At 52.5% G+C, this 26,744-nt stretch overlaps 11 protein-coding genes across 11 annotated transcripts; 6 read left to right on the top strand and 5 right to left on the bottom strand.

Moving 5' to 3' along the window:
• Window positions 1-453: 453 nt before the first annotated feature.
• PG998_006559 (ABC multidrug transporter Mdr1) lies at window positions 454-3,655 on the top strand (the record flags this gene model as incomplete). The annotated part of the gene is made up of 5 exons (XM_066873377.1): window positions 454-705; window positions 738-992; window positions 1,054-1,728; window positions 1,846-3,314; window positions 3,382-3,655. The coding sequence occupies 5 exons, from the start codon at window positions 454-456 to the stop codon at window positions 3,653-3,655; spliced, it is 2,925 nt and encodes a 974-aa protein (XP_066733474.1).
• Window positions 3,656-4,267: 612 nt separating this feature from the next.
• Window positions 4,268-5,687, top strand: PG998_006560 (major facilitator superfamily transporter; the record flags this gene model as incomplete). The annotated part of the gene is made up of 3 exons (XM_066873378.1): window positions 4,268-4,911; window positions 4,967-5,354; window positions 5,421-5,687. The coding sequence occupies 3 exons, from the start codon at window positions 4,268-4,270 to the stop codon at window positions 5,685-5,687; spliced, it is 1,299 nt and encodes a 432-aa protein (XP_066733475.1).
• Window positions 5,688-11,839: 6,152 nt separating this feature from the next.
• On the bottom strand, window positions 11,840-12,923 carry PG998_006561 (uncharacterized protein; the record flags this gene model as incomplete). The annotated part of the gene is made up of 3 exons (XM_066873379.1): window positions 11,840-11,842; window positions 11,992-12,177; window positions 12,273-12,923. The coding sequence occupies 3 exons, from the start codon at window positions 12,921-12,923 to the stop codon at window positions 11,840-11,842; spliced, it is 840 nt and encodes a 279-aa protein (XP_066733476.1).
• A 1,399-nt stretch (window positions 12,924-14,322) lies between these two features.
• PG998_006562 (uncharacterized protein) lies at window positions 14,323-15,537 on the bottom strand (the record flags this gene model as incomplete). The annotated part of the gene is made up of 1 exon (XM_066873380.1): window positions 14,323-15,537. The coding sequence occupies one exon, from the start codon at window positions 15,535-15,537 to the stop codon at window positions 14,323-14,325; it is 1,215 nt and encodes a 404-aa protein (XP_066733477.1).
• Window positions 15,538-16,367: 830 nt separating this feature from the next.
• PG998_006563 (uncharacterized protein) lies at window positions 16,368-17,633 on the top strand (the record flags this gene model as incomplete). The annotated part of the gene is made up of 1 exon (XM_066873381.1): window positions 16,368-17,633. The coding sequence occupies one exon, from the start codon at window positions 16,368-16,370 to the stop codon at window positions 17,631-17,633; it is 1,266 nt and encodes a 421-aa protein (XP_066733478.1).
• Window positions 17,634-17,901: 268 nt separating this feature from the next.
• PG998_006564 (SGNH hydrolase-type esterase domain-containing protein) lies at window positions 17,902-18,334 on the bottom strand (the record flags this gene model as incomplete). The annotated part of the gene is made up of 2 exons (XM_066873382.1): window positions 17,902-18,221; window positions 18,271-18,334. The coding sequence occupies 2 exons, from the start codon at window positions 18,332-18,334 to the stop codon at window positions 17,902-17,904; spliced, it is 384 nt and encodes a 127-aa protein (XP_066733479.1).
• Window positions 18,335-18,501: 167 nt separating this feature from the next.
• Window positions 18,502-19,119, top strand: PG998_006565 (reverse transcriptase domain protein; the record flags this gene model as incomplete). Its single annotated transcript, XM_066873383.1, has 1 exon — window positions 18,502-19,119. The coding sequence occupies one exon, from the start codon at window positions 18,502-18,504 to the stop codon at window positions 19,117-19,119; it is 618 nt and encodes a 205-aa protein (XP_066733480.1).
• A 278-nt stretch (window positions 19,120-19,397) lies between these two features.
• PG998_006566 (uncharacterized protein) lies at window positions 19,398-20,201 on the bottom strand (the record flags this gene model as incomplete). The annotated part of the gene is made up of 3 exons (XM_066873384.1): window positions 19,398-19,659; window positions 19,733-19,953; window positions 20,019-20,201. 3 exons carry the CDS (start codon window positions 20,199-20,201, stop codon window positions 19,398-19,400), a joined length of 666 nt encoding a protein of 221 aa, XP_066733481.1.
• Window positions 20,202-21,501: 1,300 nt separating this feature from the next.
• On the bottom strand, window positions 21,502-22,838 carry PG998_006567 (uncharacterized protein; the record flags this gene model as incomplete). The annotated part of the gene is made up of 2 exons (XM_066873385.1): window positions 21,502-22,028; window positions 22,094-22,838. 2 exons carry the CDS (start codon window positions 22,836-22,838, stop codon window positions 21,502-21,504), a joined length of 1,272 nt encoding a protein of 423 aa, XP_066733482.1.
• A 915-nt stretch (window positions 22,839-23,753) lies between these two features.
• Window positions 23,754-23,933, top strand: PG998_006568 (uncharacterized protein; the record flags this gene model as incomplete). Its single annotated transcript, XM_066873386.1, has 1 exon — window positions 23,754-23,933. The coding sequence occupies one exon, from the start codon at window positions 23,754-23,756 to the stop codon at window positions 23,931-23,933; it is 180 nt and encodes a 59-aa protein (XP_066733483.1).
• A 2,466-nt stretch (window positions 23,934-26,399) lies between these two features.
• Window positions 26,400-26,738, top strand: PG998_006569 (uncharacterized protein; the record flags this gene model as incomplete). Its single annotated transcript, XM_066873387.1, has 1 exon — window positions 26,400-26,738. A coding segment is annotated over one exon (339 nt), but the record flags the coding sequence as incomplete, so codon positions are not given.
• Between the last annotated feature and the right edge of the window lie 6 nt (window positions 26,739-26,744).

The raw sequence follows: 26,744 nt of genomic DNA on the forward strand, positions 1-26,744 counted from the left end.
TCAATAGCCCGCAATGTGTGTGGCTGTTTACCGCTTCTTCTTTGCAGCTTTTCACTGAAGACAGAGGCCGATCATCGCTAACCTTACCCTCGGGACCTTCCGCAATTGCTGGGTAAGCCCTGTACAAACATTTCTAGTGAGGATGAAAGCAGCAGTCTATACGTACACCCCCACCCCGTCGTTTGTGTCTTGAAGGGAAAACCCGACCGCGTCATGCTGACTCGTTTTATTGGGCGTGGAAAGATCCGCTATCTTGTGCGATACTCGTGTACCCAATCCTTCGGTGTGCCTGCAGTACTCTGCGCAGTCCAAGACATGTATTGGCGCGATTCGAACGTGCAACTGCTCCGATGCAGTACAGGACTCTCGCTGGACTCTCGCTCCCACAACTTGCCACCCCGAGTCTAGGCGGTAAGTCAACCCGGAAGGCCAAGCCCGGTCCATCTAGAATCCATGGCGGGACCCGAGTCTTCGGCTGTTGACGAAAAGGCTGCTGACCAACCCTCAATATCGCCCGAGTTGACGACCGCCGCTGCCAAGGAACCGTCACCAGCTTGTCTGTCCGAGGATCAAAAGTTGATATTGACATCCCAACTCGACTCCCTCGATGTGAAAGTCTCGTTCTTGGCACTGTACCGGTATGCGGATGGCTGGGACTGCTTGATCATCGTCAAGTTCAGCAACAAGTCCATGCAGCACTATGCCGTGGGAAGCAGTCTGATGCAGGAGGTTCTCAGCTCCATCCGGACAGGACCGCGTTCGGCACCCACGAGCGGCTGGCGGAGCAGTACGAGTCGCATCTTCGGGCGGTCGAGAAACACGGCACCCGGATGCGGGTCATTCAGGCTGTAATGGTGGGGGCCATGTACACCATCTCGTTTCTGAACTACGGGCTCGGCTTTTGGCAGGGCTCCCGCTTTCTAGTCAGCGGCGACATGGATGCGGGTGGCATCTTGACAGTTTTGATGGCCATCATGACGGGCTCCTACGCCGTCGGAAATGCTTTCCCCCCACAGCCAGGCTTTCACTAACGCCATGGCGGCTGCATCCAAGATATACAGCACCATTGACCGCCCGTCGCCGCTGGATCCATCCTGCAAGACAGGGGCGCAACCCGATCATGTCGAGGGCGGTATTGAACTACGAAACATAACGCATGTCTACCCGTCTCGACCAGAAGTTGTTGTGCTCGATGAAGTGAGCCTGTCCATCCCTGCTGGTCGCACCACGGCGCTCGTGGGTCCGTCGGGTTCCGGCAGGAGCTCCATTATCGCCATTTTTGAGAACATCCGTTACGGCCTCATAGGGACTCCTTTTGAGGATGCATCAAAACATACTATTCGCGAGAAGGTCGAAGCGGCAGCAGAAATGGCCAACGCCCACACGTTCATTACCTCGCTACCTGACGGATACCAAACCCAAGTGGGAGAAGGCGGGTTAGTATTATCGGGCGGTCAGAAGCAACGCATTGCCATTGCTCGCGCAGTGGTCAGCGATCCCAAGATCCTCCTATTAGATGAAGCCACATCCGCCCTGGACACTAAATCCGAGAAGATAGTGCAAGCCGCTCTGGATAGAGCCTCCGAAGGCCGCACCACCGTTGTTGTTGCGCACCGGCTATCTACCATTAGGACAGCCCACAACATTGTCGTCTTGTCCGGCGGGAGAATCGTAGAACAAGGGACCCATGACGAACTGAGGGCCATCGGCGGCGAGTATCACAAGTCGGTCGAAGCCCAGAAGCTTCACGAAGAGAAGGACAAGCAAGAAAAGAGCTAGGAAGATCTAGAAGAGGTGGATGATTTCTGCAAGGAAGGGATCGAAAAAGGCTCACCTTTGGCGAAGGCGGTCTCGAAAACGGGTCCCACTATAGACGAGGAGAGCGACCGGGCTTACTCAGTAACCACTCTGGTCCGGTTCGTGGCTTCATTCAACAAGCGCGAACTCAATCTCATCCTACTCGGTGTGGTCTTCGTCGTTCTGGCGGGATGCGCCCAACCCGCTCAGGCCGTGCTATACGTCGAAGCCATCACGACCATCACCATGTCGCCCGACCAGTACGACACGCTAAAGCGCGACACGGACTTTTGGGCGCTGATGCTGATGGCCCTGGGGCTCGCGCAGCTCTTCCTGTACTCGATCCAAGGCACTTGCCTCAGCATCAGCTCGGAAAGGCTCACAAGTCGTGCTCGCGGTATGGCCTTCCGGGTCCTGTTGCGTCAGGATATTGCCTTCTTCGACAAAGACGAGAACACGACGGGATCCCTGACCTCCTTTCTCTCAGCCGAGACACGGCACTTGTCGGGCATCAGCGGCATCATCCTGGGCAGCACCCTCATGGTCTCGACCACGCTGACGGCGTCGCTGGTGATCGCTTTAGTCGTCGGGTGGAAGCTGGCACTGGTCTGCATATCTGTGGTCCCTTTCTTGCTGGTCTGTGGGTTTTGGCGCATCTCCATCCTGGCCCGCTTCCAGGTGCAGTCCAAAAAGGCATACGAGGCCTCTGCCACCTACGCCTGCGAAGCTTCCACCGCCATCCGGACCGTCGCCGCCCTCACCAAGGAGGACGAGATAATTGAAACGTACCACCGCCAGCTGGGCTACCAAGCTCGAGATAGTCTCGTCTGGACTTTGAAGTCGTCGTCCCTGTACGCTTTGTCGCAGGCCATAACCTTTTTCTGCCAAGCGTTGGCGTTTTGGTACGGCGGAACCCTCCTTGCGCGCCACGAGTACAGCATCTTCCAGTTTTTCGTCTGCTTCAGTGAAATCATGTACGGGGCCAACGCGGCCGGCGCCATGTTCCACCACGCTTCGGATATGGGGAAATCCAAGAATGCCGCGGCCGACTTTAAGAGACTGTTCGATCGCCTACCAGCGATTGACGTCTGGTCGCAGCAAGGCGAGACCATCGATGCCAGCGCCAGGGAGGCGATTGAATTCCGGCATGTTCACTTTCGGTATCCCACTCGCCCATATTACCCTGTTCTGTCGGGGTTGAGCTTCAAAGTTGAGCCCGGCCAATACGTTGCGCTGATGGGCGCCAGCGGATGCGGCAAGAGCACGACAATCGCGTTGCTTGAGCGCTTCTACGATGTTCTTTCGGGCTGCATCTATCTCGACGGAAAGGATATCTCGCGGCTCAATGTAAACTCGTATCGCAGCCTCTTGGCTTTGGTCAGCCAAGAGCCGACTCTTTACCAGGGCACGGTCCGTGAAAACATCCTATTGGGTGGCAATGAGCGCAACGTGTCTGAAGAGACCATGGTGAAAGCCTGCAAAGAAGCCAACATCTACGACTTTATTGAGTCATTGCCGTAAGTAAACTTTCCTGCTTGTCAATGAAAATCGAGCTCAGACACTGACAAGTCTATCAATAAACAGGGATGGCTTCGATACCATAGTAGGCAGCAAAGGTAACATGTTTTCGGGCGGCCAGAAGCAGCGGGTGGCTATTGCTCGGGCCCTCATTCGCAACCCGAGAGTTCTACTGCTGGATGAGTCCACTTCGGCCTTGGATTCCGAGTCGGAAAAGGTCGTTCAAGCGGCATTGGATGCTGCAGCAAAGGGTCGAACCACGATTGCCGTTGCCCATCGACTAAGCACCGTGCAGAAAGCCGATGTGATCTTTGTGTTCGATCTTGGTATGGAGAAATGACGCGGTAAAATGCGCTGCGGGACGAAGCTGTGCCGTTGATTCGTGCAAAGTCACACTGGTGGAAGACAATTCCTTGAAAACCACCCTCTTCTCCGGGAAGGAGTCCTGGGATCAGCGGTTGAGCCTCGCTTATGCGGTGAGCGCCGAACGACCCTTCGGGCCAGGCACCCATTCCTTCTGGTCGGGGCAGCCGCGACGGCAGCACGTGGGGTGAATGTATCAGGAAGAGCACCCCCGAGTCATGGATTCCCGACATGTCGGTGTGAGTTTGGGGCCTCGTAGATCTGTTCTAGAAGGTTTGACTATTTTATTTAGCATAACGCTGCGATGGAACAGGCGGGGAGGCGGAGTCTACCCCTGCCGCTAGACGGTGACAGCGCCTGGACATATTTATCTTCAGGGATCGCCTGCCCAGCCCATCACACAGCCCCTGGTCTGGCCCCCAACCCCTTATCTTTGAAAGCTGACATAAAGAATTTGTCCAAGTATTGTCCCTGTCGGCATCTTGGCATCAATCTACCAATGTACTAATTACATTGTCGTCTCGAGGAGGAATCCTTCGAGAAGGATCTTCTCCATACTCATCTCGGGAACACGCGACTGCGAATCAAAATGAGCACTCAATACGCAACCACGGCCAGTGAGCCCACAGAGACTGCACCGTTGCTGCAAGGGGCTCAATCTAGCGGGGGCTCGACCTTGCCCATTGGTTCCGAGCCCGGTTCCCAACCCAGCCCCGATCGCGAAACGGGCTGGACCAAAGACGCCGCGCGGGTTGCCACTTCGGCCACCGTGTACCTGGTGCTGTATGCCGTTGCCGATGTTGCCCGGTACATTGCCGTGGTGCGGTTGCTCGAGCTCGGCATCCGTCGCGAGGAATATCTCAAGGATAGGGCTGACGTTGTCGGCAACGATGGCTTCATCCCAGAACATCTCTGCAAATGCCCCGAAATCCAGGAGCGGCTAGCCCGTCTCCGTGGCTATCTCGCGTCCTTGGATGCCATAGTCGGGCTGCTCCTGACTCTCCCCTACGGCCTCGTCGTGGATCGCTTCGGTGAGCGCATGATTGCCGGACTCAGTGTGGTGGGATATATGCTGTCGTGCGCTTGGCTGGCTATGGTGTGCTACTGCTGGAATGTGTTTCCCATCTGGGATGCGGTGCTCTCGCCTCTCATCAGGGTGATCGGCGGCGGTGTTCCTACATACACTTCCGTCATCTACGCATTAACAGCCAAACATGTCCCGGCTCAGAACAGGTTGGCTTCTTGTTGAGTCGCGCACTTAGACAGGTTTTGCTTACATGAATTTTAGATCTCTTGTGTTCTTCATCTTCACCGGCGGGCAAATCGTAGGTACAATTTTGTCGATCTTGATTATGGCCTGGTTCCTTGATCAGGAGTTGTTGTTTGCGCCGCTTCTCTTCAGCCTGCCCCTCGGCCTTCTCTGTCTTGTATCTCTTGCCCTGATGCGCCCTAAAGTGGCTGCCAAAGAGGTGTGCCATGACGAAATAGATGAGGACAGAAACACCACTTCAATTAAAGGCACCCTGCGCTACAGCGGGGGCATCATCAAGCAGCTCTTCAAAGATGGCAGGGTTCTCATCCTGCTAGTAGCCGTGCCTTTGGCCAAACTGAACACGCCGATGACGGAACTCACTCTCCAATATATCCCGGAGAAGTTTGATATGTCGGTAGCAGCGGTACGTTCGCCGTCTATATTCGATCAAGCTACGAAGAGATGTCGTGTTGTACTAACTAGCTTGCAGGTCAGCCGAGTGATATCGATCAAGGCGTTCGAAAGTTTGATACTGATGGTCGTTATCTTACCTGTCATCCAGAAAGTCGCACAGTTTAAGTTTCACATGTCGTCCTTCGAGATGGACCTGTACATCACGCAGTATAGCTTTTTGATCCAATGTGTCGGCTGTTTTCTCATGGCTTTTGCCCAGACCTTCTACTTGTTCATTTTAGGTACACTTCGTCTTCTCTTCCCATTTGCCTTCCTCTATATGAAGCGCATCGTGCTAACTTAGACCTACAGGCCTTCTGCTGTTCTCCCTCGGCAGCTGCACACGACCAACGCTCCAATCCGTCATAACCGACTTGGTCGACCCTGAACATGTAGCCGTCTTGTACACCGTCATTGCCGTGGCGGACGGTGTAGGTTCGGCTGCTGGGGCATTGTTACTCAACCGAGCCTTTGCCATGGTCATAAGATGGAACAAGGAACTGTACCTGGGATTTCCATTCCTCATCGGCGCCATTTGCTGCATAATTGGCCTTGCCGGGTCCATGTTTGTAGGATACCGCGCATTGTCTTCGCGAAGTAGGAACGTGGTTGTTTGATGAATTTTCGCCGGAAGATGCGCCATCACGTAAAAACAACGCTCAGTTAGAAATCCAAACTGTGAATCAATCGAGAATATTTATGCATAAAGTTTGAATTATATTGTCTTATAGAAGACAGACTAGTATGTCCCCTGGATCCTCATATTTTGAAACTCCCCAGCCGTCATGTACGGAGTCTCTTCGACCTCGCCCAACAGCGGCCGCAGGCTCGCCGACCTGTCTGATTTCCCGAAGTAGGCAATGGAAAATCTCTCGTCAACGATGTCCTGCTCGTCACTGGTACACAAGGTCTTTTCCGGCAGATGGACTCGATGCCGCACACTGTTCAGCCCTGTCCACTTGCTCAGGCAGTCACCGACATTGACGATGCATTCATGCTGCCCCGCGCTCGACACATCCACAAATATTCCGCTTCCAAATGGCGATTCGGCCTCTGCACACCATATAGTAAGCATTCGATGTTCATAAAACAATGCACTTTGTGTTCATGACGCTGGGGATCAAAGACGACAACAGCTTAAGAAAAGACCCGGGATATGACCTACGTAAGCCCCCTACACTGTCCTGGAACAACAATGTGATTGTGCCAAAGTCAGTATGAGCTGCAATGCGAGTCGAGTGGGCGAAATCACCCCGCGACACGGCCGGATAATATGTTAAGCGCAGCTCGTTGGACTGCTTTGCATGTAGTTGACTCAACGTCGGTGGAGGAAGTCCTAGGCCTATGGAGATGGCCTCAAGGATGGCAAGCTCTGCGCGGTAGCAGACTGACAAGAAGGATGCGAATGTGGGCTGAAAGGTATCACACACGCCTGCCGGCGGCCATATGTTGCTCCACAGCTCGTCGTGCTCCGCGACGATATCATATGACTCCTGTAAACGACGTGGTGAGCCCGATGCCAACGTGGGTGGGTGGGGAGACTTGAGCTTCTGGTCCACGGGGAGCTTGAAGAACTGCCGGCTCTGGTTATTGATCAGTATCACGATCACACCGATATTTGATATTGCGACCGCACTCACTGTTTCGAAGGCCTGTTCAATCTCGGCGGGAGGTACACCGTGCTTCACCAGACGAGCGAAGCCATGCTTCGTAAAATCTGCCACCAATGAACGGCAGAAGTCGTCCCGGTCTGCCGTATCAGCGCTGTAGAAGCGCGAGAAATCTAGCTGGTCATACGATGGCTACTTGGAGGACTTACTTCTCGGCGAAGTAGCAAAGGCTTATGCGGGCCTAGTCGACGATAGCCCTGTGGCACCTTTTCAAGCTTTCATCAAACATGTCGTGGATGTGAACCAAAAGGAGGCGGTGATGTTCTAGCGCAATCAGTTTGTGGACTCAGAAGCCGTGCCCTTTCCCATCTTTGCCGAGCGAAGATTATCGACCCAAAGCGAACAGCACAGTACAACGGCACATTAATGGCTTCACCTGGCCGAAAGGAGATGCCACAACCTCCACCAGTAAGAAACATATCTACCCCCGAGATCACATTCTTGGGTATCCACTAACAAAATAATCTCTCAGTACTAAGAACAGCCTGGTCGATACTGACGGGCCGCTACACCGGCAACGATGACGTGGTCTTCGGAGCCATGGTAACTGGTCGCCAAGGCTCTCTGCCAGGGATTGACCGTATGATTGCACCGCTGATTAACGCGGTACCGGTTCGTGTCAAGTTCGATCCCAAACAAAGCCTGGATGATCTCCTGCGCGATGTTCAAGATCAATCGATATCAATGATTTCCTACGAGCACACCGAACTCCTGGATATCCGGCGTCTTGGCGGAGGGGCCGAGATAGGCAGTCGTTTCAACACTTTGCTCGTGGTCCAGCCCGCAGGAGAGAAGGATTATGTCCATAAGATTCAGGATGGACCCTTCCAATCTCCCCCTGAGACTTTGTCGAGCCGGGATGGCCTGGACAACTTCAATCCCAACGCCGTCATGGTCATGTGCCAGCTGGCGAGTGACAACAGCATCGCCTTGCAGATAAGCTTCGACTCCAAAGTCATCGATTCAGCTCAGATGGGGCGCATTGCCGCCCAGTTCGAGCACGTCATACGCCAAGTTTGCAAATCAACAAATCGAAACATCGATGATATCAAAACCGTTAGCGCCCAAGACCTGGCTGAACTTTGGAAGTGGAACGCCAATGTGCCCACCCCTATATCAGCGTGCGTGCACGAATTGATTGACAAGACCATGACGCAATATCCCCAGGATCTCGCAATTTGTGCCTGGGACGGCACTCTGACTTACGGCGAGCTCTACGTGCTTTTATGCAACCTGGCCTTGCATCTGGTGTCTCTCGGGGCTGGCCCAGGAACTATCATTCCCTTGTGCTTCGAAAAGTCCATGTGGTATCCCGTGGCAGCGCTGGCAGTGATGAGAGCTGGTGCAGCTTGTTTGGCCATGGACTCGACACAACCAGAGGCACGTCTAAAGTCCATCGTTCGGCAGGTTGACGCCAAGCTGGTGCTTTCATCTGTTACCAACGGGCTATTGGCAAGCCATCTCTCCGACGCCCAAGTGGTGACGGTGGACAGCGAAAACACACTGCACGAAAGACAGGATCATCAATCGTTGCAGCTGTTGGCACTCCAGATCAAGAGCTTTGCTCTTGAGCTGCCGCGGCCTTCGATCGAGATAATACGTAATATACTGCATAAGGAGCTCTAATGAAAGAGAGAAAAAAAGGCATGGGTTCGAGCTATTCTAGCTATGGCTGTACAGCAGCTGAAAAGAGGCTTTGTACCCATCAGATGCACGTGACTCTGTGACACTATAGTCGCCGCACTGGCCCTGCTACAACAGGCAGCACATTCTTGACTATTGCCACTCAGACCTATACGGAACATCGATTCTACATAAAGTCTGCCCCTCGGATGTGCTGTATATTGTTTTCACCAGTGGATCTACGGGAGTTCCCAAAGGTATCGTAACAACACACCAAAACTTCGCATCGGCAGCCACGCACCAAGCTGAGATCCTACACATCCGCCACCGAACGCGCGTCTTCGACTTCGTCTCATACAACTTTGACATCTCCTGGTCCAACCACCTGCAAACTCTCATTTCCGGCGGCTGTCTCTGCATTCCCTCCGAGTCAGATCGTAGGAATGACATCCCCGGCGCTTTCAACCGCATGAGCTGCGACTACACCTACTTTACCCCTTCGGTGGCCCGTTCGTTGGAGCCCTCGACGATGCCCGGACTTCCGACCCTGGCTATGGGAGGCGAATCCATCCAAAACAAGGAAGTGGCCCGCTGGACGCAGGCCAACAACATCATCGGGATATACGGTCCAGCCGAGTGTGCCCAGGCTCTTTCGTTTATGCATCTGGACCAGGAGACCCGGAACAATCACGTCGGACATTCCTATGGCGCGACTACATGGATGGTTCAGCCTGGCTCTTCCGAGCGTCTGGCGGCGATCGGAACTGTCGCCGAGCTTGCCATAGAGGGCTCGACCGTGAGCAAAGGATACTTCGGCGACCTGGCGAAAACCACCGCCGCTTATATCACAAATCCGCAATGGCTCGTGCGCGGGACGGAGACACACCCTGGTCGCCAAGGCACACTTTACATGACAGGCGATCTTCTTCGCTACAACTCGGACGGGTCACTAGACTTCATCGGCCGTAAGGACGCATTAGTCAAACTTCGTGGCCAGCGCATAGAGTTGGCTGAGGTTGAGTACCATGTTGCCTCTTGTCTCCGGGACCCGAATCTATGTGGCGGGATCGCAGCTGAGATCATCACACCACAGAATAGCAAGAACCCCATTCTCGCGGTGTTCTTGGCTGTCTCTAAAGAGAGAGGGTCGCAGGATGACTCTCAATCCAAGTTAGCCCAGGTGCTTGAAGATCTGGAGCATTTGCCAGATTGTTTACCGCAGTAGTGAGTTCTCCCATGTTATTTTTACCTCGGACTAGATTATTCTGACTTGCATCGTGAATAGCATGGTCCCTGGCGCGTATATCGAGATCGACAAGATACCCATGACCACCACTAACAAAACCGATCGCCGTGCCCTGCGGGAGTTGGGCAACGCCAAGACTCTTGAAGAGCTTGCTGAGTTGCAGTCCCTTGGCAAAGAACGGCGTATGCCAAGCAGTCCCTTGGAAATACGACTCCAGAGTCTCTGGGCCTCTGTTCTCCAGATAGAACCTGCAGGTATCAGTGCGGAGAGCAACTTCCTTAGGATAGGTTGCGAGTCGATTGCCGCCATGCGCCTGGTTGCTGCAGCACGTGCACAGAAGCCTTCGTTGACAGTTGCAGATATCTTCAAGGCCCCACGGCTATCTGAGCTGGCGCTTTTGGTCAAAGAGGTTACTAGCCAGAGAGACGAGAGAAATTTGCCACCGACCCCGTTCTCTTTCCTGGGAGTCGAAGATGTTAACGACTTCTTGAGGACCTGTATAGCTCCGCTTATAGAGGGAGCCCTCGAGTCCATCAAGGACGTCATTCCTGCAACAGACTTCCAGGAACAGTCCATAATGGATGCATTACAGGACCCCCCCCGGGCAGATATCCTCACTGGATATTTGATCTGCCTACCGATGTGGACTTTTCCAGACTGGAGCGGGCCTGTGAGATCCTCATCAACCACTTCGATATCCTACACACGGTCCTTCGTTCAAGCCGAGGGACAGTTCTGGCAAGTCTTGCTCTCAGGCCTCAAACCGACATACGACGTAGTGGATGCCGGCGAAGAGGACTTGGCGGAGTTGACCAATAGCATCTGCGAAGAAGATATCAAGCGACCGCGCGTGCTTGGTCGCTCATTTATCCGATTCATCGTCGTCAAGCACGCGTCGGGGGAGCACAAATTCATCCTCAGGATATCACACGCACAATTCGATGGCTTCAGTTGGGGCTCGGTACTAGACACGCTGTGGTCGATCTACAAGCAAGAATCGCCGCTATCTGTTGGCCCAAGTTTTAGCCAGTACATTGCGTACAGTGAAAGGAAAAGAGAGGAAATCCAGCGATACCGGCGCACGAGGCTGCATGGATCCCCGGCACCAAGTTGGAAAAAGAGTGACCCCTCCACAGAGGATGGTGTTTTGTGCAATCCGGATAACCGTCTGACAATCAAGGAGACGATCCAGATGTCCAGTGAGCGTCCCCTCAACCAGCATGGCGTGTCCGTGGCAACCCTGTTCCACGCCGCCTGTGCTTTGGTGCTGGCGCGTCAATGTCAGGAACGGGAAGTTGTGTTGGGCCGTTTGGTCACAGGCCGTTCGATGCTGCCCAGTCATCTTCAAAACGTCGTGGGTCCCACCATGACGGAGGTCCCCATCAGAGTCACCGTCGAGGAAGACGACACGGTCACCACCATCGCACGTCGATTGCACTCTCAATTTCTCCACGATTCTGCCCACGAAACTGTCGGCATGGTCCAAATCATCAAGAACTGCACTGAATGACCGGAGGAAGTGACGGATTTCGGCTGGCGCACTGCCTTCCAACAGCAGGAGGATGGCAACTTCAAATTCCTGGGCCAGCCCAGCAGCATCGCCTTCTACGAAGGGGCCATACCTTCGCGCATACGACCCGAGATTTATGCAACACTTACCAAGAACGGCAAGCTGGAGTTGGAGTTTGAAGGCAATAAGAAGCTCATATCGGAGGATGTCGTCAGGGATGTCTTGGCGGTTATTCGCGATGCCCTGATTTAGGACGACACAGCAGCGGTTGGGGTCTCAAAATTTCAGAATATGGTTGGTTCACGAGGCTACTCCGTGCCTTAGATACATGTTTCTTTCAAATGCTGTAAATAGGTGCTTTCGATCAGAACTTGAGGATTCCTATCTTTTGATATCCTGGTTGCAATCTACTGACGCCGCAGTGTAAAATTGACAGTCAGTATTGCAGGGCATGATAATATCCCGAAGATGAATTTGACGGCGTAAAATTATTTTATCTACACAATTCTCTATTGTCGCGGCTTCCTCTATCATGCTGAGTACTATTTCGACGGCCTACATGGTGTGACTCGGTGGCAAAAGTCCGCTCCAGTGTGGTTTGCCATTCTCCTTCCATGCGAGCGTTCATGTTGGCCTCCGTATTCATGCTATGGACCCGGCGGACAAAGCCGACGAGCTGGTTGAGAATTCCCAGCTCGATCTTCAGCTTCAGGGCATATGCAAATGTCTTGTAGCTGAGTTGAACCTCGTGCAGACCGGCAAATTCCAGTACAATAATGCTAACGTCGAGCAACATGGCCATGACATTTGCCACAATCAGGCAAAAAGGAGGTTCCTGACCTTGTCTTTGGGCTCGATGCGACACGGTGATAAGCGCGATCGGCCGAGATGAAAGGGGCTGTCGAATTGCCCCAAGAGTTCGTGGGCCTTCCACAGGTAAATGCCGGATAGCATGAACTCCTGAGCCATAAAGGCAGTAATCTGGATCTTCTCGAAGAGTTTGTAGACATGCTCGAGTCGGGTTGAATGTGTTATCAGGGGCTCCAGGGTGAAAGCCGTGCCGATGGTGTGTAGTGTGACGCCATCCAAGATGATCAAGAAGCGCACAATCTTCAATGTGCGCGGGGACACATTGAGCAGATGCAGTCGTGAATACAGCACCAGCGATTGACCGGTGACCATGGGCGCCCAGCCAATGCAGCTTATGCACGATGCGATCAGTCGCGTTCGATCAAACGGCGCGGGGCCCCAGGTGCTGATGAACTGGGACGTTGTGCACATCATGACGCCAAGGGTGGCTGCGCAAATGCTCCAGAAGTACAGTGTCCGAAACCGCTTGAAGGTGAAGAAGACCAACGGGACCATCTCGAAGGCGTTCCATAGCGCAATGGACAGGAGGACGGTGACAGCAGTAAGCTGTGCGGGCGTGAGGTCATCGCGGAGAGTGATGTCGCGTCCCAGCTCCGTGTGCGCAGGCTCGCGGGTGCACATGGTAGCGACGGCGGCAGTCTCGATCTACATCGCTGGCAGATTGTAAACTTTTGCGAAAGAAGGTGTAAAGAGTTGGGGTCATTCAGCGACGCCTACCCCGGCGGTTCCGGGCGGCTCGGCTAAATGCATAGTCAAACTTTAAGAGTCATGCCGGCAGCAGTTTTGGGTCTTGCGAATGCGTGCGATGTGGGCTTTTAGACCCCAAAGAAATGTCTGGGTGATCAGATGATAGCTTTTCATCGCAGTATATAGAAGAGCCATTCACCATGCAAGCTCGGCTTGATATATTCCGGAAAGAGATGTGCCCCCGGAAGCGGGTGTTGCGGGTGCCAATTGAATCACGGAACTACTAGTTGTAGACCAAAGGGAAAAATGCGCTGACTACATGCTAGCCAAAAGCCTGAAGTGGGATGATTTACAGCATGCAAGTCTTTTTGGAATATTAAGATAGAATTGGCGCAGTGCTCCTCCCGCGCTGCTTTCGAGCTAAACATGAGTCTGTTCACGTCGGTAAAGTATCGTGTGTAGTTGTAACCCCGGCACCCGGTGGTGTTGCGGGTCGGTTCCATCCCGTTCCACTCCGCCGCCGGCTTGGTAACACCGGGAGGCCTCCCTTTGTGGAATTCGACGCGCCGAAACTATGTGTTGAATGCGCTTTCGTACAATCGTACTGGTCGGTTCAAGTGTATATATATTCGCGTGTCCTAGCTCAACTGCTGCCGAGCCACGGCCAACTGCGCACAGCTTCGAAGTGGTCCTTGCGCTGCCGGCACGTGACACCCCGAAAAGGGGTGTTCCTTGCCCCCTAAATCGGTTATACCAACACTATACGAACAAAGTTTTAGCCGTCCACGAACGTAATACAAAAGTACCCTTCTTGAAAATGTACATAAACAGTCGCTCGCGCCCGAAGTCATCGTATCAAAGAGTATTAAGGCCCTGGAAAGCGGGCAAGAGCTCATCCTCATCACGACGGACTTCCTGACCAGACTGGTCAAGCAAAGCATTTCAGGGGGCAGTGTTCGAGGTGGTTTCTTCAACGGCTGGTTAGACTGGATTCTTGCCAGCTTGATGGTCATCGTTATAATTGTCGTCCACGGGATATGGATATAAAGGTCCGCAAATGGGGCACCAAGTCCGGTGCTTCGGGCAGGAAGATTGAAGGAGCACCTAAGATGCATCCGTCGAAATACCATTGGTGCTTTAGACATTTTCAGTTCTCGGGTCTTATTCCATAACAAGCCAACACAACTAAATATTTGAGACTAAGCTGTCGCACCTCTCCCGGACTCAACTCCCCTTCCCCATTGAGCGTCGTGCGGCCAGCCGTCTCTATCAACCTGGTGTTCAACAAGATTTCTTTTCGTTAAATCTCAATATCTTAATCTCATTCTGCAGCCTAACCCCCCATAGACACGCCTTCCCTAACAAATTTGTACCAATAGTCTCTCTCAGATACCTGAGCCGGTTGCGACTTACTATATGACAGAACTGCTGCTTCCCAGTCCTTCCGCTCTTGGTGAGTTTTGGACAGAATCGGGTCTAGCCATTCTGTGTTCTCCTGGTCGGGATTGAGGTGAACTAATGCAGCCAACATTGCTCTTCGTGAGCTAAAAGTTGCCTTAATCGTAACCAAGTCCACCCGACACACCATTGACAGCCAGTCCTGCACTGCTTGTTCTGGCGGGTAAATATAGGTGCCGACTAGTGCGCAAAACGTAATCCAGGACGTAACGGCAAATGCATCCCAACCTTGCATAACACAGGATGCCACGATCAGGCCCCATTGCGATGCAGCGCAGCCTCTGATAATCCAAGCGGCGATACGTGGGTGTGCGGGTCTGCCAGCACGCAACAGGGGTCGATTGAGCAATGCATTGACTGTATCTGATGGTCCATAAAATGCATACCAATCGGTACCGTTGACACTGTTGGTTGCAACCACCTGTCGGTCAATTTCGCCGGGCTCATCCGTAGCAAGTAGCTGACGTGCCTCGCCAACGACGCGAAAATGAACCGCGACGCCAGTTACCGGTATGATGACCAAGTAGGCTGCAGCAACATACAAGCCGGACAAGACACTAAAACAGAGCAGTCCAAGCCACAGGGCCCAACCGATAGCCAACGTTAAACGCAGAGACGTCGATATGCAACCCTTGAGCGCACGAAGAATCACATTTGTCTTTTTGCCTGTTGGCGGAGATCTTCGGACCACAACAAGTTCAAGTCTATGCTTGCGAGCCCGAGGCGATAGCCCGTTCGGCCAGTGATTAGACAGCTTGATACGTGGGGTAGTGTGCTTCAAGTAGTACCGTGTGGTTGTGGGTGCGCTGCAGGGGTAAAAATTCCCGAATTTGCAATCCATGCAATGCAGCATCGGTGCTCGAGCCGGGCGATCCAGGCAACACGCATCGCTTGAATCCTCATCTGATAGGATGAGCTTTGCCCCCTCCGGTGTAAGCGCCCAGCTCCAGGGAGGGTTGAAGCCACTTAGCTCGAAGACATGCAACTTTTGCTGCAGATCGACAAACTCTAGCAAAGCTGCCAGTGGGATGAGACTGGCGAGCTGTTGACCCCAAAGGGCTAGACCGGGTAAGGTTATAATGGGAGACATTGCGGACAAGCTTTTGAAGCATCAAATAATAAAAATGATCTGTGTAGCGTAGCTAATTGGAAAACCAGGCAATGCCTCTATGGAAGCAACGTACTTGGAGAGAAGGCAGTGAGGTAGGAGTACTAGCACTGAGCATGGGGGCGTAATTATTAAGATAGATGGTGATTGAAAAAGCTGTTCCGACTTCGAGGTTATTATCTATTTCAACATTCCTTCAAGGATATTATTATACCTGACTTAAAAGGGAAGCTTTTATTCACCGAAAAGACCTGATTTACAAAGACGCCTATTCTAAAAATGAAAATATTGAAAATTATTGAAGCGACTATCTGCCTTGATGCCCAATCTGCTGAAATAAAAGCGACGCCCGAGTAACGGCGTTAGGCGTAAGCATCCCTTTTCGGTAATGGCTGCGAGATTTCCGCCTACGTGGTCGCACGACAGTAGCAGGAACGTAGATAATGCAATTATGCATCATGCTGTGTTCCTATTGGTCTTTTTGGAAGAAAGCCACACGCGCCCGGTGTGGTCGCACAACAGTAGCAAATTGATAGATTATGCGATTTTGCCTTGTGGTATGTTCCTATTGGTCTTTTAGAAAAACGCTACCTACGCCCACGCTGCGTCAACTTTCCCGCGAGATAAATGAGGCGAGACGTGTTAAGCAATTCCGCCCAGTCGTTACGTCCTTACGTTCATCATACGCGGCCAGGCCATTCAGGGGTTCGGAACTTCACTATAAAAGATGGTGTGATGTTATCCATGAGCAAGGCTTTTGTTTCAACCTATACAAACACCACTAGCTCTGTACTTTTGGGCTTGCAGCGTTCATGGAACCTAGAAGAGGCTCCGCCGAGTATGTGCTCAAGAAGCTGGTGGGCGAGGATCCAAAATGCGAGCATGTGCCACTCCTTGTACCGGGGCATGATGCGCAGGTGCCTCAGAGATTAGGGTTCTTCTTTGAGAACGACCCAATTGGCCCAACTGCTTTGGGGTCAAAATTCCCATCCGTCCTCAACCTTGACGTCGGCAAGCTATGCAGGACTTGTTACGAGGATGTCGTGCCAGATGGGTTCGTCACCTGGTCCATGGACTACGGCTTTTTACAGTTGAAGAAGGAGAAGCGGAAAGAGACCAGACGCTTTGGATACCTACCCCAACAATGCTCGCCTGGACCCTATGGCGACCTACAGCCTCATCTGACGCGGGAATCGGGCGAACTCAAGCCTTTCGGGAACAACCTGTTTTTGCCCGAGGCGTTTGCCTTCCTTCAGCACCTTGCTAAGCCCTTTTACATCGACGTCCTCAATCTATCAGAGCAATGGGACTTCAATGCCTCGGAGGAGAAGCAGAAGCAGCAACTCGAGCGTGTCGGCATAGAGAACGGCCTGGCGTATGACTTTGCAGACATCGTCTTCGTCGCCGACGCCTCCGGTGGATACGGCCCTTGGACAACAGCCGAGCAACGTCGGGCCAGGGAGATCAGAGTAGTGCCTGGTAACTGGCGCGATACGGAACCTGGGCGGCTGGAAACGGAATCGGAAAAATGGAGCTTCATCGGCACACTTCCACCGGAGGGCTTTGGATATCCTTGGCCCGATGACCCCAACGCATATCCCATCGACTCCCGGCCGATCAAGGAACTGCTTCAACGCCAGATTCAGTTACAGCCTAACCTACCATCGTCGTACCTCAGCAATGCAGACCGCGTCATAGAGGGCTACTACCGGGAGAATCCAAGCTTCCATTACAAAAGTGCTGGCAGACAGTCCTCTAGCCTGCAAAGCAATGCGCTCTTCGCAGAGACGCCCGTGGACATCAAGGGTACGCGTTGGCCGGAAGAGCCGGAGTACCCCGCCCTAAACCGCACCACAGTGGACGAGAAGAACAGGATGATGGGGCCGGGCCACGATGAGCCAGGAGAATGGGAGCGCGCGAAGTATGCCGAGGAAGCCGCTCAGGCTTACACGTGGGATAACAGAGAGCACCTGGCGGGACTGGACGAGAACGAACGGGTTGAGAAATTGCGTAAGTTGTACGAAGCGAGAGGTGTTCCAGAGGAGGTGATGCCACATGAGATGCGAAGAAAGCCCTAGCACTCCAATGCCATGAGTTTCAGTTTGACTAGCAGTTGATCCAGGTCTACCTTGGTTTCGTAGTGCATAACCCGGTACTTGAGGGGATAAGAAACATGTTCACCATTCGCATATAATTAGGACGCGGCCACGTTGCTGCAAACAATCCCGTACCCAGCTTGGGGATCCTTGTAACTCTATGTCCCACTGACCCCGTCATAAATCAGCTGCCCAATTCTGAGCAGCCCCCGACATAGAAGCACCCGTGGTCGTAGAGCGTGGGTATCTCCTAGATGGCAGGTGGGTGATTTGGACCGACGATCTCGGGGTTGGTGTTCTCTTGAGAACCCTCGAACCCGCGGCGGTCTTTGGGTTCGTCCCAGCCCAGCGCCCTATTCGCGGTGGAGACGCTGTGCTTCTTGGGCATCTCGTCGAAATTGCCGCACCCGTCGAGCCACGCGCCCAGGGCGCCCGTCTTGTAGTCCACGGCAAAGTAGTCGGTCCGCCCAGCCCGCAGTATTGCCGCCGTCACACCACGTCGGTAGGGCGGGGTACTCGTTGTGCCAAACGCTAACGCGGTTTTCAAGTTTGAGGGCCATTTGTATATCGCTACTGCCTCAGCCCGGCAATCAGCGTCGGGTTAGACGCATGCTGAAACCGATTGGAATGCCGTGGTTTGCTCGATAAGCGATAGGTGAGTGATCTGGAAGATGGAAGTCCATGTTTCTGCGAGGGGATCAGTAGTGGGGTTACTTTTCAAGGGCCGTTGGGCTGGCTGTTTGCAAAATAATCCTCAATCTATTGACAGCAATGTCTTACCCTTCCAGCGCAACGCATTAAATTAAAAACGTTGGAAACCATGAAAACTAATAGCAATTAGCTTCACCTCATGCTGTGGGTGTGGATTTGCACCCTCGCAATCGTTGCGCTCGCCGCAGAGACCAGCAACACCTCCACAAACGATGACGGTAACACTGCAACGAGCCCTCCGGTTCGTCTGGCCGATATCCAGCAATGCCCCGTGTCGCCCAAGCCCATGTGCGATGACCAAACCTGCCAAGGCTCCACCTTCATCTGTCCTACGCAGTTCCGATGCAGCAGCGAGAGCCCCTTCCCCGCCAAGGATGAACCTCGCCGTCAACTCATCCTGGCCGACTGCCGCTGCTGCCCACACCCCCTCGAAGTTTGGTGCACCGACTATCAGTGCAGTGCGCCCGAGGGCACGCGGGTCTGCGTGGGGGAGCCGCTTCGGGGCTGCACGTGCAGGACGAGCCAGGACCGCCTCGAGGCCATGCAGGCCCAATGCGCCCCTGGTGGTGCCTGGGCCGGTGTCGAGTTCCCCGACTTTGAGATCGACTTCGAACTCACCAGCAGCGACAAAGAGATGGGCGAGTCTCATGTTGGCGTCAGCAGTGGCTTTCCGCCCCCTCCCATGGCCACCATGCACCACCAACGCTTAGGGTCGATGCCACATTATTGGGCCGTATTAGATGGTGGTGTTTGCTAAGCTATTATGAAATCATCAGTTCATTGGGATACGACCAGGGGCTTGTATCAAGCCACCTAGAGACACATCACAGAAGAAGGATAGAACAAGATAGTCATACTCATATATTCCAACCGAGGCCTCGGTAAGCTAAGAAAATCTCAACGCGCAGCGAAGAAGTGTACCCAAGGTTGCCCATCCCACTAGTCATACATCTTTCCTCGGGGTATCTGGCAAATAAGTGACTCCCGAGTCACAGCCTCTGGGGTTCTACCCCCCCCTCCCATCTCCCCTCCCATCTAGGCAGTCCCGGCCAGGAACTTCGCACCCGCCGGCGCGTTGACTCCGTAGGTGAGATGCGCCGGGGTAATGGTCAGCGTGTTTAAGCAAACGAGATCGCCGGTGGCGCAGAACACCTTGGTCTGTGCCTTGGAGAAGCCAGGGACTTGGCCCTTATCCTGGGCGTTGCGGGTGAAACCATACATCACGACACCCGTGACTTGGCTCTTGGTGGTGGCATCGAGCGCTTGGATGGCGTTGGTCATGACAGCACTGCCTTGGCTGGGTGGGGGTGTTCGCGTTAGCTTTTCTCCGGTGGCGGTGGTGGTGGTGATAGGAGCAAGGAAGTGCATACCTGTACCCAGCGAGCATGATTTTGGAGCCAGGACATTGCGAAGCTGCTTGGTTGATCAATTTGACTGCGCCGTCGATGGCCCGGCTGTTGGTGTTCTTGGCCAAGAAATTGCTGGGAAGGTCGGCAGCGTAGCCATCGCCATCGCCCACGCCCTGGCAGATGACGTCGCCGCCCAAGTTCGACTTGAGCGCCGAGCAGGTCTGGGGGCCGCAGATGGTTCCCTGGGTGTGTATCGGGTCAGTAAAATGCTCATTCATATTTCACGGCAGGGGGGAATGGGGCTCACCATGTTGCCGATCTCTGTCGACCCCCGAGCAAAGATGAAGACGTTGCCAGCACACTTGCCGTTCTTCAGGTCGTTGGCATTGGCGCCGCTCTGCCGGGCCTCGAGCTCGGCGACCTGCTCAACAGGCAGAGCACTAGCCACGCTCAGCATGGCAAAGACGGTGGTAAAGAATGTGGACTTCATGTTTGCGGAAGGAAAGATTGACTAGGCCGTTCACAGAACAGACCGGGATATGCTAGAAAGAACGGGAGGCGGGGAACCTAAAGAGACCGGAAATAGACCTGCTGGGGATGGGATGACTGGGGCTTGCCTCTGAGATTTCTGGAAGGGCAGTGGCCATCATCGTCTTTATACATGATGGCCATGATATGGTGATTGGGACTCATTGTGTGGAAGTTGGTATCTCGAATACCACATTGAAACACAAATGCGTATAATGTCGACAATCGTACGGTTGTGAATGCCGGCGCCAAGTCAAGGGTTAGCCGCCAAGGGTCACGTATATACCAAAAGACCCCTTCGGTCCGCGTCTTTGACCAAAATAGGCCATGTCTCCTCGTGGGCCTCGGCTCTCGTTGACAGCTCGAGAACGGGGGTGGTTACAGACTCGCAACTCCCTCGTGCCCGGCCGCAGCAGCAGCGGGGAGAAGGGATTGGGGATGAACATGTTGTCAAAAAGTAAGGCGTGGGGCCGCAAGTATTTCCTATCACGGTTATGCTTGGACTGCACGTGAGTCAGGGTGCCCCGCGGCCATTTTTCAGCTACCGTCACAGGTGCGGCGGGAGTCCCCGAGTCTCGGGTGGCAGGGGTTGCCTTACGCGCTAGGATTAGCCCAACACCCTCGTGGTTTCAGCTGCACCATTTCCGCCGACACGGAACCGGCTAGTAGGCAGATCCCCAAACGCGACAGCCATTGGTGATACCCGACGGCGATCATCCCCACGCCAATAGGAAGATTCTCGTTGGTTGCCGGTCATAGTGCGTGGATTGTTCCTTGACTCGGCTCCTGACCCGCTTTGCTCGGATCTCGACTCGACAGGCGGGCGGTAAGGCGGGCAGCGTGTTTGGAACCGCACTTGGCAGCCAATCGCGATGCGAGAAAACACAGCCCAGTAATGCATTCGGCATCTCAGCTGGGCGAGCCACAATCGAGGTGTCTCAAGTCTGCAAGGCGCCGGCGGTTGCGAATGGTGAGGGCAATTAAGAGAAAACGTGCGAAGATGTAGAGAAAAATATCAGGTGCATAATGTTGCGAAGCTTGAATGTTGAGATGGCAAGAGCTTACGCTGCTGAATGCGCTTGAGATGGCAGATGTCGCCCAAATCTTGAAGTTGACGGCTTACTGGGTTCAAGCTGGCTGCCATGGGCGATAATCTCGTAGCTACAGCAATTGACGATTTTGGCTGTACGATTTAGTGTTGGTGGTTGACAGTCACGATAGCATCGCTGTAGCAAGCTACACCTCCCTCGAGGTGCATGGTTTCACGGTCTGGCAAACGTCACTGTGGCATTGTATGCTATCCCCGAGTCCAGCATCTCTGACGTGACACGCTCCGTGACGGTGTTCGTGATTCGATTCTCCACCTCGCTATCCAATCCCCGCTGCTCCATCTCCTCTTGCAGCACCTCCACGTCCTCCCGCAGCCCACAGATATCCTGATCCAACTTGCCCAGATCCTCCAGCTCCACCGTCTCGACGCGGTCTTGCAGCAGTGCGAGCTGCTCTTGGGCATCGTCGAGCTCTTGCCTGAGCTGTGCCGTTTGCTTGTGCGCGCCCGCCAGCTCCTCCTGGTACCGCGTGGCTTGACGTTCAAGCTCGTTGATGCGTCGGCTCTGCTCGTTCACGCGGTTCTCTTGCATAGCCATCTGCTTGCGCATGGCGACCAAGGCAGTCATGACCTCGTCAGTGCTGCAGCATGCGCTGCGGCCTTCCTCGGCCGAGCCTGCGCTGTCGCGGTCGCGCCGTGATCGTTTCCGCCCGTTCTTATCGTGGTATGATGGTAGCGCTGCTGTAGATGAACCATTAGTAATAGGAGCATGGTGTGCATGCGCGAGAACCCCATGACAAACATACCTCTACTGCTGGGCTCTGGAAGAAGAGGAGCCATGGGCGCCGAATGTGGCAGCTCGTCGTAGGTCGGTGGAGCATCATTGGGGTCGTCGAAGCGCAAGACTTGTCCACCGCTGCCGCTGTACAGGCTCGTTAGGTCATCGGATCGGTCGGTCGGCTCGAGTCGGCCCTCGGCGATGGCAGTGCAGATGGGCTCCAACTTTTGCTTGGGGAAGGCGTTGGCGGGCAGGTAGAGAGCCAGACGCGTGACGCGACCGAGCGTCGGCAAAAGGTCGAGCACTTGGCCAGTGGCCGCCTTGTGAGCCCGCAGCGGCGTGACGGGGACCTCGATGGGCACGATGATGTCGACGGGCTGGCGCAAGAGGAAGGTCAGGCGACATAGCGGACGCGAGCCTAGCTTGGAGTTGGGCGCCGCGACGGGGCATTCGTGGTCGAGGGAGAGGATGCGATCTGACGGGATGGCGACAAGGATCTGGGTGTCGCGGCTCGAGCCCTTGAGCTTAGCGGGGATGTGGAGGGTAAAGGATGCGGCGGGCTGCTGGGGATCGTGGAGGTGGCGCATCTGGAAGGTGATGTGGTGGCTGCGAGGATCGGGGTCGCTGAGCAGGGTCGTCGCATCGTCTTCGTCGCGCTTCCATTCGACGAGGGCGGGTGCTGTTGACGTCACGTGCAGATCGGAGGTCGCGTCTTGCCCGGACGACGCAGACGACGAGGGCGGCGACGGCGACGCGGTGGTGGCTTGCGACATGACGATACTGCGCTGTTGCCTGTTAGCTCACCAAACGAGACTGGACTCACCAGATCAATCAAAAAATAATGGCAGTCAATCCAAACCCAAGTCGAAGCCAAGCATAAATCAATCGAGAAGGCCAGTTTCGCTGACAAGCAATCCCGCTTCCATGTCTCCTCCAGCACAAAACTGCGAGGCTAGAAGCGAGGATCCTTTCCCACAAGCCCCGGATCTTCCAGCGAAGGACAGTCACGTCGTTCGATGGGTAGAAACCGGAAAAATGGCTGAGGGCGCGAGGTACAGGCGGTTTCTCGATTGCGATGTGGTTTGACGAAGGTGCAGGTAATGGATGTTGGAAGTGGGTAGGTGGATTGATTGATGTTGGGGAAGTGGTGAATGAGGAAGCTGGAGGCAGCAGAAGTTAAGATGGTGGGTCGAAATCAGGCGCGGCTGGGAGGGAACTTTATTGTTCCGGCGCCGATTCTCCGTAAAAAGCTTCAATGTGGGGCAGTTACTAATTAAATGTCGGTAGCAGATGTGGCAGTCATAGCGGGTCTGTGGCTGATAGCTAATGGCTGATAGCTGATGGCTGATTAAATGTCGATAGGGCAGTTTTGGTAGTCTGTGCTTGATTGAACGTCGGTGGGGCAATCTTGACCAAACTCTTTCCCAGGCTGTCGTGCTGGCATTGAATCCCACTGACTGGCCATATCCAATGGTGCAAGTGTCTTGTGCCCGGTGCCAACAGCTCGGTTCGGGCCTTTCGTGGAGGGCGACGGGGCGCATGGGTCCTACGGAGTGTCAATTTTTTTTATATCGTACGTTTTGTACAGCAACCCAAGCGTCTAGATCCCGCGGCGAAAGCGTTGCCCAGGGGAACACCAAATTTAGATAGGCCCGGATACCAGCCAGGATAAAACCATATCTATCACGATGCCCGAGAAAAATCTCAAACCCTCCTACCATCTCTTAAATTCAGTCAACCTCGAGCATCCCAAGATGACATCCCCGTTACATATCAACGCCTCGTGCCCCTCCATCGAAGCGCTCCCCGAGGCTTGGAACATTGCCGGCATTCCACTCAACATCACAACCTACTTCACACCGGCTTAAGATGCCTGGTACCAGCCGATGACCACTTGCTGCAGCCCCAACCCCGTTGGCCTTGCCGAGGGTTGCTATTTCTGGTGCGAACAGCCGCCGTCTCACCCCAACCTCTCCGACTGGTCGAGTTGCGTGCGCCACGGCGCGACTAACGGGACCAAATCGAGTATCACGGCGATGCACAAGGCTGGAGCGGCTAGGTTCCAAATGGGCGCCCCGGAAAAGATGGCCATGGTTGTTCTTGCTGTGCTTGTTGGCAGTGCATGTACTTGGTTTTGATCTGGTTTACTCGAGGTAAATGGTGGCACCTGGCAAGTCCAGCCAACCCACCGACTTTCGAAGGATGACAGCTTAAACCTGTAGAGCGGTTTCAACCACCGACCTCGACATTACCACAGGTCAAGAACCCAGAGCACTGACACTGCCGTCGGCTAAGGCGCTAATAATAGCTATATCTTATAATTAAAAGGGCTTAGGTTAAAATTAACTTTAAAAGAAAGTAGAAGGATTTAATTAAAATAAAATAAAAAAGTTCCTTTCTTTATATTATTTAAAATTAGATAACTCTTAAATTAAAGTATTAATTACTTTTTATTTTTTAAACTTAATAAAATAAAGATTTAATAATTTAAATAATTTACTTTATTTAATTTTATTATTTTTATTCGATTTATTATATATATTTTAAAGTTAGAATTCTAATATATAGCTTTTAAATATAGAATTAATATTATTTAATAAAATAATTCCTAAAACCCCTATAATTTTAAATATAAAACTAAAGTTATATAAGTAAAAATAATAAAGTATTAAAGGTTAATAGCTTACTTTTATACTTTATCTCTATTTATATATTATATCTTTATTTATATACTTTCTCTTTATTTTTATATTTATTTTCCTTATTTATATATTAACCCTATTTATATATTATTTCTTATTTTTATATATTATAAATATACTAGACTTAATAAAAACTAACGTATAACCTACATTACTCCTAGCGATATAATAAATATTTTCCTAGCTCTTATACCTGCTTAGAACTTATAGGAATATTTCTAGACTTAATAGAGTATTTAGGAATATAATAAAAGTTTAAACCTAGCTGTAGAATCTCGCAAGTCTATAATAGACCTACCGTGGACCATACCTAAGTGCACGGGCCGCCCTCTATGTATAACTATACCTACGGCGCCGCCCCACTACGGACGACTACACGACCGACCACACCTACATGACCGACTACGTCTACATAACCGACTATACCTATATAACCGACTATACCTATATAACCGACCATACCTATATAACCGACTATACTTATACGACCGACCACGCCTATATAACCGACCATGCTTATATGACCGACCACGCTTATACGACCGATTATACTTATAGACTTATAACCGACCCTATATACGATCTATTACGATAAACGACTATATAATCCTATATCTATCGCTAACTAACTACTTATATAATATATATACTATATATAATACGTTACTACCTTATTATATTAAACTATACTATTATCTATTCTATTATTATATCCGCGTATATATTATAAATATATATTATATTATATTATAAATATCCCTTTTATAATACCGAATTAAATAAAATAAAAAATAATAGAATATTATATAAATAACTATTATATATTTATAACAAATATATTTATTTATTATAAATAATAATAATTATAAATATATAAATTTATTCCTATATTATATATACTAAAATAATATATTTGTTACGACCCGACCCAACCCTGCGGCCAGTACCCGTCATCCGGCACGGAACTACGATAACCCGGGTACGTACCCCACGGGACAGCGCTTACAATGACAAGACCCGCCGAGAAGCCATCGTCCCGAAACAACCACCAGCACGACGACCAATGCCCGAAGCGACGGCACGGCTAGACAGTACCCAGGGGGTAGTACGAACGGAGACAGCACCGGAAGGCTAGCACGCAATGGACAGTGCACCCAAGTCACGTGATGAGGAGCGACCGGATCACGACGCTCCCAGCGAGTCTGGAGCGACGGGATCACGGTGATCCAAGTGAGCCAGCGGACAGGATCACCAACCGACAGCGTGATCCAAGGAGAATCAGTGAAGGAGAGATTGGATATATAACCACGAACGTTTCCTATGTATTTCATATAGACACTCTCTACTTCAGTGATCAATCTAAGCATCAATCTTACCCATTGGTGAGGCACATTGCCTTAACGACCTATTGCACCCTCAGTCAAAGTTCTACGATCAGTTAAGGGATATTGCCCATTGTATCAGAAGACGGAGTCTTCTGCACGTTCAAGTACTCTCTCGTCTAAGCCAACATAAACCCCAGTACGCCTACTAGGTTTCTTTGGACACCCGATAGCCGTTCGTTACATTTTGATCACTCTTGTTCTTGCGAGTCACTACCTGGACCCCTGAGCAATATCCCACAGGAACATCATGGCATCCCAGGTCCCAACCAACGGCGGAACCCCTCGACAGGGCAACCCGAGCAACCCTACGGGAGGACCCGACGTCCTCGCCATGATCCGACAACTTCAGGAACGGATCAACGAACTCGCCGCCGACAATGAACAACTTACGGACCAGGTCACGGCTATGCCCCCTCGCAGCGTTCGACGCCCTGGGCATAGGCTGGCACCTCCCCAGACCTACGACGGGAAGGAAGGAACCGTCCACGGATTCCTAACCCAGATGAAAGCGTACCTACGACACTACGCCGAAGAATTCGAGTCCGAGCCAGACAAGGTTAGGGTTAGGGTTAGGGTTAGGGTTAGGGTTAGG

Source organism: Apiospora kogelbergensis (genome assembly GCF_038363985.1).
Source record: "Apiospora kogelbergensis strain CBS 113332 chromosome Unknown utg000003l_segment0_segment0, whole genome shotgun sequence".
NCBI classification, from domain to species: domain Eukaryota; kingdom Fungi; phylum Ascomycota; class Sordariomycetes; order Amphisphaeriales; family Apiosporaceae; genus Apiospora; species Apiospora kogelbergensis.